Source organism: Sebastes umbrosus, chromosome 12 (genome assembly GCF_015220745.1).
Source record: "Sebastes umbrosus isolate fSebUmb1 chromosome 12, fSebUmb1.pri, whole genome shotgun sequence".
NCBI classification, from domain to species: Eukaryota; Metazoa; Chordata; class Actinopteri; order Perciformes; family Sebastidae; genus Sebastes; species Sebastes umbrosus.
The window spans coordinates 319,395-331,450 of record NC_051280.1 but is presented as its reverse complement, the minus strand read 5'-3'; the positions used below and the strand labels follow the sequence as shown (position 1 = coordinate 331,450).

The 12,056-nt window shown below is 42.4% G+C and overlaps 1 protein-coding gene across 1 annotated transcript in view; it reads right to left on the bottom strand.

Moving 5' to 3' along the window:
- Window positions 1–12,056, bottom strand: part of LOC119498315 (contactin-associated protein-like 2) — a 79,826-nt gene that overhangs the window by 10,452 nt on the left and 57,318 nt on the right. The window contains exons 14-22 of the mRNA XM_037787087.1: window positions 10,880–10,964; window positions 9,936–10,092; window positions 7,323–7,450; window positions 6,939–7,109; window positions 5,479–5,697; window positions 3,793–4,029; window positions 3,401–3,634; window positions 3,135–3,268; window positions 2,542–2,635 (exon numbers count right to left, since the gene is read on the bottom strand). Coding sequence (XP_037643015.1) covers window positions 2,542–2,635; window positions 3,135–3,268; window positions 3,401–3,634; window positions 3,793–4,029; window positions 5,479–5,697; window positions 6,939–7,109; window positions 7,323–7,450; window positions 9,936–10,092; window positions 10,880–10,964 — 1,459 coding nt within the window. The remainder of the gene's footprint in view (window positions 1–2,541; window positions 2,636–3,134; window positions 3,269–3,400; window positions 3,635–3,792; window positions 4,030–5,478; window positions 5,698–6,938; window positions 7,110–7,322; window positions 7,451–9,935; window positions 10,093–10,879; window positions 10,965–12,056) is intronic.

Genomic DNA, 12,056 nt, shown 5'->3' with positions numbered 1-12,056 from the left:
CAGCTCTCAACTGTCTACTGTTAAAAAAAGTACATTTAGTTGTTGTTGTTGGGATTCAGTCTCTCAGATGATGATGCTGCTGTCTGCATATTGCAGCCACTCTAAATTATGAATTGGATGAGATTAATATTCTAGAAGGAGGTGGGTAATAAAATATTTGCCATGCTCGCCGTAACTTGATATTCTGGATGACGGGTTTCACCATTGTGATTCTGTAATAGACAAGAACACTGTGTTCAGGTGACCCTGTTCACCAGTGGGCCTCCGGTTCTTACAGATACACTTTAAAATAGCAGCTGTAAATGATGGACGGATCCAGGAGCAAACTGAAAATCATCAGGACTTAATGAAGAACTAAGCCTGGCGTGTTTTTTATAGCCTGAACCAGCCGCACTCGTTACTTTACCACATTGCTTGACACAGGCTATTTACTATAGTTTTCAATAGGAGACGATATTATCATCTATGGTGGGGACATTCTTTATCCCCTCATGTATGTCTCTTTTATCTATTGATAATGGGATTGTAGCTCACTGGCATTTAAGATATTTAAGACCTTTTTTGATATTTGGATGAGGGGAGGAATTTATCTTTGTCGTTATTTATCACTATTATTACAATTATTTTTGATATATGTACATGGATGTAGTCACTGAAACTGCTGTTTATATACGTACTTTTGCTTCTCTCTTTTTATTATTATATGATATATGATTGGTTACCTGCCTACACGCAACGCAACGTTTTGTTCCCTCCCCATGTGTTCCAGCCTGTGCTGAATCAGTTTCCATCTAGGGAGGCTATTTAAGTGGATTTGAGTCTCAGATCTGTTTGACTCTGATGAAGTTGGCGTCGAAACGTTAGTCTTTAATGAAGTTGACTGCCTTTAATCCGTGTGCTCCAGTGTGCTAGGGACCTGCTCTCTGAAGTCTCTGCTGTTACTAGATTGGCCTACTCTGTGAGCACCAGACAGGCCTACTATTCCTTGTGAGGCGGCTGAAGCACGTTTAACCTTCCTTCTTCGAGATCATATTACGCCTGTATTAGCTTCTCTACACTGGCTGCCTGTAAAATCCAGAACAGATTTTAAAATCGTCCTCCTCACCTACAAAGCGCTAAACGGTCAAGCCCCATCATATCTTAAAGAGTTCATAGTACCCTATTACCCCACTAGAGCACTGCGCTCACAGAATGCAGGGTTACTTGAGGTTCCTAGAGTCTCCAAAAGTAGAATGGGAGCGAGAGCCTTCAGCTATCAAGCTCCTCTTCTCTGGAACCAGCTCCCAGTTTCAGTCTGGGAGGCAGACACCGTCTCTACATTTAAGAGTAGGCTAAAGACTTTCCTCTTTGATAACGCTTATACTTAAACTGCTATAGGCCTAGACTGCCGGGGGACTTCATATGACACACTTAGCTCCCCTCTCCTTCTGTATATACTCATGTCCCATGTCCATGTTGTTACTAACTTCATTCCTCCCCGGGAGTCCTTGTGCCTCCTTGTCTCGCAGCTAACCGTGGAGCGGGGTCACACCTAGAGCGAGGTCATACCTGGAGCGGGATCACACCGAGAGCGAGGTTATACCTGGAGCAGGGGTACACTTGGAGCGGGGTTTCACCTGTATTGTGGCTGCATCTGCTACCGCATCCGGTGCCTGCTTGACACCAACTGCTACCATCATTAATTAATTCCGTCTGTACGAGGGACTACCAATGCTAACGAGGGACTACCAACACCTAGTGACAAAGTGGCAGCCTGGAGAATAACACTTCTCGGTCACTGCCAAAGACATCAAGAACTCCCAGCAAGCATGCTGATGCTGCGGGAACCAACGCACGGGCATCGAACACAGGGACGTCCCACACCAACACACATGGACGTACTGAGGAGAGATGCTGGACAGTGCTGGCGAGCTAGCCAGATGTATGGTGGACTGAGACAGCTGGAAGCTCCGCTTGAAAGCCCGTCTGAGGACGACCCAATGACATCAATTCCGATAGTTGTATTATCACTCTTTCCATCCACCACTATTGGTTTTGTGTTATCAGTCCTACTTGTATTAGCTATTACAGCTGCTAGGCTACTATTGTGGCTGCTTCTCTCTCTCTCTCTCTCTCTCTCTCTCTATCTCTCTCTATCTCTATCTATCTAGCTATCTATCTATCCCCCCATCCGGTCTCGGCAGATGGCCGCCCGCCCTGCGCCCGGTTCTGCTCCAGGTTTCTTCCCAGTAATCGGGGAGTTTTTCCTGGCCACAGTGCGCTTGGTGGATCTTGTTGGGTCTCTAAACTATGGTGTGCGGTCTAAGACCTGCTCTATATATAAAGCGTCTTGAGATAACTTCTGTTGTGATTTGACGCTATACAAAAATAAATTGAATTGAATTGAATTGAATTCTTCACCAAACTGAAAATCAGTTGTTTTAATTAATACTGAGGTAACGTGATAGTGGAATAGGAGGAGAGAAATCACACATATGGACAGGATTTAAATCACAGAACATCCTGAGAAATCAATCTGCACAAACACATCTTCACACTTACCAAAGACCTTTCCAAGAAAGATGCTTTTGACCAAGTTGAACTGGGTGTCCGAGGCCTCAGGTAGAATGTATGTGGACACGGGGTAGTGGTCCAGCTGGAGAATATGGACGGAGGAAAGGAACAGTGACAAAGTCCAACTTTAATCTGCTCGGTTGTCATTACTACCAACAACTGTTCATCTTCCAATGTGGGCTTTAAAAGGCAAGTTCTACCCTTTGTTGAAACTTGTTTGTGCCTCTCACAGCATGGAAAGATTACATTTTAAAAAGCCAACAACATCTTTACAGAGTCAGTGTCCATGCTCTTCTGGATAATCCACAGAATGTGCTGTGTGTGCTGTTACAGCAAACAAGACACATCATGTTAATAAGTCCGATTGACAGGTGTTGGTAGGTGTATTTTGGAGCTATGAACAGAGCTGGCTTCCAGTCTTTATGCTATGCTAAGCTAACCATACCATGTCCTTTTGCAGATCAGTAATTAACACACAGACAAGAGACTGATATCAATCTAAACATCTCATCTGACACACGTGTTCTCCTTGTTTGCAGCATAAAGTATTTGGTACTAATGTAGCGGCAGGAAGCACTCACCTGTAGTCGGATCTCCCTGAAGTTCCTAGTAATGTTGACAGAGTGTGGCTGTTCGTTGGCCATGTTACGATGGTCCACATCTATGGTGTAAGGTTCTGTGAGCCCCCCAAGACTGTAGCGGATCTGGAGAGTGCCTGTACACACACACACACACACACACACACACATAGGATAATAATGTAACAGCAGTTCATAAAATCTATATTGTATATATATATAAATAAATAAATAAATAAATGGATCAGGTATGATGTTGATGAGCACACCGTTGTGTCTGAGCACCACAGCTAGATAGTCCTGAGTTCTGGAGCTGATGTAGACCAGGATGCTGGGAGCGCTGGCGGTGCTGAAGCTGAAAATCAACTCCTCCTGAGTCAGGTTGGCCTCACCAGGAACACCGATACCTGATCCGCTCTTCACCTCCTGCAACACAAATGGTCCCGCCTCTGGCAAGAAGTCGTACCGCACCAGGGTTCCTGGCTCAAAGTAGCCGCCTACATCTAACACACAAAGCAGAAGGAAGGGAAATTAAAACATCTTCAAAATGTTGACCACTCTTTGTTGCTGCATCTAATCTAATCTAATCTAATGAAAAATGGCACCATCTAATCTAACATGATGTCATCTACTCTAATCCCATCAGTGTTGGAGGCCGTACCATCGGTGCAGAAAGGTCCATCGTACGCAGTGAGGGAGCAGTCACACAAGTATCCACTGTACTGCTCCACACACTTCCCTCCATTCCTGCAGTGCATCCCGTACCGGCTGCAGTGGCCCTGGCAGCCTGGATTCACCCCTGGAGTCATCTTTGCCCTCTCCTCCAGGTCAAAGGTCACACCATTTATCTTCAGAGCCCGCATGCAGCCCAAAAAACCCCTGTGACCACCCGAGGCACCTTGGAAAAAGACATGAAGCATAGCATTATTTTAGGCACAGCACTAAAGTCTACAGCTGTTTCATTCATGCTTCACAACCACTGGCTCATTAGCAATAGTGTAAATCATACTCACGCAGGTGTACAGCACGACGGACACTTTTCACTACTTTTGGTGCCTTCAAATGTGGTGGTGTTTACCGTGTTTACGAGATGAGTCCATATGAACGCCCCGCTCTTGTCGTATTCACAACCTCGGAAGTGGAAAGTTTCTGAAAGCTCTGAGTTCACGAGATGTGACGTGTTTGTTGACGTTGTGAGAAATGACAGAGCCCATGGGAATTCATTTTTCGGTGCATATTAACTTAATATATTGTAATTTTAGTTGTATATTGTTTTTCTTGGTAATTTTGGAAAATGTTGATATTCCCAACGGCCTCATCTTTCTCCTCTGTCATTATACCTTTGTAATTCCTGCATTATGTTACCCACATATTTAGCTTGCTAAATTGTTAGCCTCTGTGGCTTCTAGACGCCAACGTTAGTAACGTTAATATTGCCGTTGCTTAGCAATGGTCTTCTCACGACTTAACCACTTGAACGCCAAGCATATCGTGTACACGACTTCCCATGTTGTAAACACAAGCTCACCAGTTTCATTTGAAGGCACCATTTCTCTAGAATTTGTTATTCCCAGTTGTTAGTCCCACGGAGCAGATTGAACCGCGACAAACATCCATTCTTGCCGATGTCTATTAAACTTCTCAACAACTCGTAACATAAAGCTATCATAAGGACAGTGCAATGTGTTGTATCTGTGATTACACAGATACAACACATTGCACTGTCCTTATGATAGCTTTGGGCTATTGTCTGTGCAATATGGGCAAGATGGTAGACGGTGCAGTGCACTACCTGGGTGCACCTGCCATGGGTTGTGTGATAGTATGTTCCATTATGTACGTGGACTGTGTATGTGTTGAAACATCTCTTTCTGTGAAACTGTTTCCCTGTCTTATGTGGAATCGTTTAGTATTCTTGTTGATGTTGTTTTAATTCAGTGTTTGGAACTGCAGTTGGACGGAGTCCAGGAAAAATGTCCCCACGGGGACAATAAAAGTAAATCTTATCTTATCTTATCTTATTAACACTCTGGACACATTTTTCATCACAACACCGAATGTTACAGATAAATTGTAGTTATACAGACATACGTAGCTATCATTAACTGGTACATAGTTTATTCATCATGTTTTGTAGTGAAACGTCACAGGAACCAGCAGCATCATCCCACAAGTATCCCAGTGGGACTTCCTGATGTGGTTCTGGAACATCTAGTCAGAGTCTTTACAGCACATTCAACACTTTAAGATCTCTGTTGATGCACCCTGAAGACAGTGGTGAGTGTATGACATCACATGTGACAGCTGTGGCGAACAGTACAGTACATGAGGTGTACATGTGTCTTACCAACATATAGCTCACTGTAGAACTCCAGTTTTGTGTGTCCCTGTGGTGGCGTGGGTCGGACCTCTTTGTACTGTCCATTAAGCTGCAGCACTGATTCCTTGATGTTCTTCTCAGCCTCCACACGATGCCATTGGTCATCGTTCAGAGGCACCGGCGAGTGGACGCTGAGCTCCACTCGCTCACTGCCCACGTCAAAAGAGAAGAAGACCACTGAGCCTCCTGGGAGCCCCGGGATCAAAATCAAACATGAACAGACTTCAGGATTAAAGTTTCACCAAACACAAGGTCCATCTCTGATTTCTCATCTGATTGGAATTAATTCAACCAAAATGTATTAAAAACATAATCTACTTTGGGCAACTGAAGATATTTCAGTGGCCTACTGTAAGTATTTGGCCAACATGCCCTTTTCAGTCCAGACCCCTCAGCATATTTATCTCTTTATTCTTTTTTTGTTTATCCATTTTCTTTATTTACTGTCAAGCACATAAATTACTCTGTTCTTTCTGTGAATTAGTGCCTGCCATACCAAGTGAAAAAACTCCCATTTCTTACATTTGCTTACATCCCTCCTGTCATCAGTAAGCACTAATCCTTTCAACAACCTGGCCAAATAAAGCCTTCTTCTGAGTGAACTAACCTGATTACATGTCTTAGTCAAATACTGTCACATAGTTAAGGGACTTTCTTAAAGTCAAAATATGTTCCTGGTTGACTAGATTGGTTAAAGGGGAGGTATCCTGCTCATTTTCAGGTTCATACTTGTATTTTGTGTTTGTACTAGAACATGTTTACATGCTGTAATGTTAAAAAAAACCTTTATTTTCCTCATACTGTCGGCCTGAATATACCTGTATTCACACTCTGTCTGAAACGCTCCGTTTTAGCTCATATCAACGGAATTGCAACGGAATTACGTTGCTAGGCAACAGTTTGGGTCAATGTTTACTTCCTGTCAACTGATGTTATTTACATACACTGCAACAGGAAATAAACTGGGACACATTTAGAATGTTTACATATAAAACCGTGTAATGGTCTAAATATTGTATATTTGTGACATCACAAATGGACAGAAATCCTGACGACTTGTTGAAACAAGTCGTCAGGATTTGTGCGTCACGCACAATTTCTGAATACGGGCTGTGTGTGTTGTTCCGTATATTGAATGTTTCAATACTTTCACAGTATTTATATGGCACTTAAACCTGCTTTATACTATAACAGACATGACAATCTCCCTTTTTACAATATGGGACCTTTAAATAAAAATTGGGGTGTTATTAAAGCACCTCTCACTGACTAAAGCTACTTCCTGTATGTTGGTTTTGGACATTTCTAATGGCAACTCCTAGTGGTACTATTAAAGAAAACATTTTACTCATATCTCAACTAGGAATGTTTGATTGTCCTCAAGAAGATTCTAGAAAATTGTGTAAAGTGTACACACACAGACACACCTCTGAGTTCAATGTGAAGGAAGTCAGCGGTTCCCAGGTTCTCCAGAAAGACTCCATGAGTGGACGAAGTCTTAAAGTAGAAGGAGATGTCAGTGCTGGTTTCTCCTCTGAAGGAAGGGAAGTGGAGGGACGAAGCAGGGCTGGTGAAGGACGCTGCGTTCCAGAAGTTCCCTTCAGATAACAACAGCAGGACATGGATATAAATATCTCTGGTGTCTCTGGTGAAAGAGTGATGTGTGCTTGTTTGTTGAGTATTTGTGTGTGTGTGTGTGTGTGTGTGTGCGTGTGTGTGTGAATGTGTGTGTGAGAGAGAGAGAGAGAGAGAGAGAGAGAGAGAGAGAGAGAGAGAGAGAGAGAGAGAGAGAGAGAGAGAGAGTCACTTACGGTCCCCCTGGCATTTGAGTGGCCCTATTGTCAGTTTGGCCTCAGATCCAGCTCTGCTTGTATCACCAACCACAACCTGACTGACTGGCAAATGGTCTTTATACACTAACAGGCCCGCATCCTCCCTCCTGTGCACACACACACACACACACAGGGAAACAAAACACCCGTCAGTCAAGTCCAGATCATATTACACTAGACGATATCAGAAGCAATTTTACACTAAAACACTGATTTCCAAGTCAAACAGTGTTTTTTACAGCCTTGGTCTGTTAGGACTCTACTAACTGATTGGATTTGGGCACGCAGCTCCAGCAGTAGACACAGCTTCATAGTAGAGTCCAGTAGGGCATCAACATGATGAACCAATCACACATATTTTATAACTATATTTTTAATTAGAACCACTAATTTGAAAGTAAACACAGCTGACCTATCTGCTAAAATTGTCTACTGCAGTGGTTCTCAAACTATGGTACGTGTACCACTGGTGGTACGCGGGTTCCCTCTAGTGGCACGCAGAGGAATCTCTGAAATATTTTTTTTAAATGTTATAAAATTAATTTAAAAACCTAATACTATGAAAATACTACTACAAATGAAAATACCGTAATCATGAGATCTTTGAAATGGGATTTAAAATTAGTTTTGGCTTTGCTGTAATTTTATTTTGAAATGTATGCACACGCTACTACCCACCATGTAGCAGCTACGTATTTTTGTAGTAGTGCTTGAAAACATCCACAATCAGTTACAAGCTAAACTGTGATGGCTAAGGTAAGGCCCTTCCACAATCGGCACGATCTTGAGAAGGCAATTCACGCTTTTATTAGCTCGAGACTTGCTTATTGTGATGCACTGTATGTTGGTCTCAACCAGTCTTCCCTCACGCTCCTCCAACTTGTGCAAAATGCTGCTGCTCGCTTTTTAACTGACACTTCCAGATGATAACACACTTTACTCACTCCGTTGGCTTCCAGTTCGCTTTAGAATCGATTTTAAACTATTGATGTTTGTTTTTAAATCCATTAACGGCCTCGCCCCACCTTATTTGTCCCAGATTTTAACTCTCCGCGAGCATAACAGGGCTTTGTGGTCATCGGGTCAACTTTTTATAGAAGTCCCGAGGTCGAGGTATAAGCTGTGGGGTGATCGTGCTTTTGCTGTTGCTGCTCCTAAACTATGGAACAAGTTCCCCCCTGATATACGCACTATCACTGACCTAGTACTCTTTAAATCTAAGCTCAAGACTTTTTGATTTAGATTGGCTTTAATACCTAGTAACCCGGTGACATTTTCCCTCTGCTTTTTATGTACCTTTTTATGATTTTATATGTTATGTTTTTATTCCTGTTATTTCTTGATGTTAATACATTAAGCACTTTGGGTACCTTTTGGTTATTGTAAAGGGCTATACAAATAAATGTTGATTGATTGATTGATTGATTGATTGATAAGATAGTAAGCAGAGGTAGCTAAAATTATGAAGGGTTCAAAAACACTGCAATCGTGGCTCCAAACGGGAACTATTAGGAGGAGAAGTGCGGATCAGGAGGAGAATATTTCGAGCAGCCCTGTAGAAACTGAAGTGGACGACAGTGAATCGAGCACAAGTGCTAGTGACTACTTCAGCAGTGAAGTCTGCACAGCACCTGCTAGCTGCAAACAGCGCAAAACAGTAAGGAAATATGGCCCTTGCGTAGTATGAGAGATGTGTGGAAGACTTTAGGTGCCAGTTTTAGTGCTCCCCCTTTGTCCAGCATGGCTGTGGCTGACAAAAGCCAACAATAAGTAATATTCTTATTAGGAATGAATTTGCCTCCTGCGTGAACTGTGCATTGATGGGGTAGGCTTACGCTACTGTATTTTAACATCGGTCATACTGGTGGGACTTGGAGTACCATATGTTTTCTGAGGTGGTACTTGGAGTAAAACTTTGAGAACTAGTGGTCTACTGCATCATTAAACTGTGCATATGAAGAACTATTGGAAATAAGTTCATCAAGAAAAACATATATTATAGTTTTCTTTCCTTCTAAATTGTCCTACAGAGAGTGCTGATTGCTTTTTCACTCAACAACTTAAATCTTCTCTTGGTTAATTGATTTGGTGGTGGTGGTGGTGGTTGGAGGGAGGGGGGGGGGGGTTCCTGGCATTTGACATGTTGAACAAAAACAAAAAACAAAACTCAATTAACAGGTTTCAGAAGTGAAACATTTCTGTCTTATGTTGGATGTCCAACTAAAATTTTAGAAGCATATCAAAAAGATGAGCAAGGTTGCAAAAGCAGACTTACAGAACATACTGTACATTTAGACTAATCACAGTTTCTACCTGTCCCTATAAACAAAAATACATGAAGCAGACTTACAGTACAGTACAATACATGATGACAGATTAGAAACAAACAACACACAATAAGAAGGAATAAAAGCAGAATCCACAGACATCCTGGTTTCTACTGACAGCATACAGCAGTCATGTAGTAATAGTGTTGTTAGCCAAAGCATTAACAAGGCAAGTGCTGCTTCAGTGAAGGTCAGGACTACAGTTCAGTGTAACTTGAACTAGCAAAAGATAAGAAGCTGCTCAGCTGAGTAGTGGTCCACTCACCAGGTGCGCAGGTCAGCGTCACAGTTGCAATAGTGTTTGGGGTCAGTACAGTTGTGTTCGATACCACAGGAACACTTCTGTATGCCTGGTCCTGAACCCCCCCAATAAGAATGCCTCTCATTGGCTCGTCCTACCCACCAGGTAAACGGGACGCCATCTGGGAGTCAAAAATACAGCCTGGAGTCACTTTACTTTCACTTTCATTAGATCAATTCTCAAGTCAGACTCATTTTAAACGTGTGGATGATATACAGTATAGAAATATGTGGCTTTGAAATGCTTGGTAACAACAGGATAAATAGTCAGGTAGTCACAACTGTAAATCATGTGCACCATAGCTCTGTTTTCAACTGTAAAGAGATCTATGGAGTTTAATATTATATGTGCTGACATCATCACACACAGTGTGCCTGGAGGCTGTAACAGGCTGTAACAGGCTGTAACAGGTTGTAACAGGTTATAACAGGTTGTAACAGGCTGTAACAGGTTGTAACAGGTTGTAACAGGTTGTAACAGGCTGTAACAGGCTGTAATAGGTTGTAACAGGTTGTAACAGGCTGTAACAGGCTGTAACAGGTTGTAACAGGCTGTAACAGGCTGTAACAGGCTGTAACAGGTTGTAACAGGCTGTAACAGGTTGTAACATGTTGTAACAGGCTGCAACAGGCTGTAACAGGTTGTAACAGGCTGTAACAGGCTGTGACAGGCTGTGACAGGCTGTAACAGGCTGTAACAGGCTGTAACAGGTTGTAACAGGCTGTAACAGGTTGTAACAGGTTATAACAGTACCCCACACTAGAGGCTTATGGTCAACCAAAGCTGAAGGTGGACCACAACAAGGAGCACACACAAAAAGCCCCAAAAGATCTTTTATTAGACTAGACTAGAGGTGACAGCACAGCTGAAGCTGCTGATGCTGATGCTAGTTCTGAGGGATACTCTACCAGGAGTGTTGAGCAGACGAGACATTCGACAGGCGTAGGCTACATACTGGTCACAGTACTCTGCACTGCTGGTGACTGACAGCACCTGGACACACACACACACACACACACACAAACAAAGGAAAGAGACAGACAGTTGCTTTTTTATTATATACAACACATGTTTCATTTTCAACAAATAGTTTTTTAGGGGCAATTATTTGGAATTGATTACAATACACATTGTGCACGTTACAATACATATTATTTGATCAACTTTTAGCTGCACTAGCATGTGTCAGGTATCCAGTTATTCCATTAGTGAAGGGCGGAGATCGATCCAACCCTAACAATTATTGGCCATTATCCAAATGTTGGATATTATCCAAATGTAATGTTCATTTAGTAAACTATGGTCTCATTTAGAGTCAGATAGACCATAAAGCAGGGGATGCTTTAGGGCGGGGCTACCGTGTGATTGACAGGTCGCTACCATGGCGTTGTCTGGTCTGGGTCTGGGCCTGTCTGTGTTTTCGTCTTAGAACTTTAACCCTTTCACAGTGTGTTTTCACTTCATGGAAGTTAATTATAACTTTTTGGTTGTCTAAAATGTCTTATTTAGCGTTCGGTTGTACTTAGCTCCACCCTCTCAGGTCTCTGCTGGTTGCAATCTTTACATCTTGCAAAAGATGGCGACGGACAAAATTCTGAACTCGAGGCTTCAAAAAGGCAGTCCACAAGCCAATGGGCGACGTCACTGTGACTATGCCCACTTCTTATATCTATTCTATGGTTTTAGCTAAGGTTTTGGAGTTTTTATCAAGACATGGCATTCTCAATAACATACAGTCTGGTTTTAGAAAGAATGCAGTTCTGTGACGGCTGTTTTGATAAACAGTCTGGTTGACAGAAGATGGAAGATTATCATGGAAGATTTTAAATCAGGATGAAGGACTATTTGACTACTGAATGTACATGTCCTGATACTGAAAACTGCTAAGTCAACCCAGGATTTCTCAATCTGGTTATGAGCTGACATAAAGGGGGCGGTGTTTGCAGCATCTGACCAATCACAGACATGGACACGTCTACTGTCAGCTAAGCGACACATTTTACAAACTATAATATCAGACAAATACCATGAAGTTAAACACATAATCCAGAATAAAAGTGACACAGCTGAAGCTGCCAAATGCAG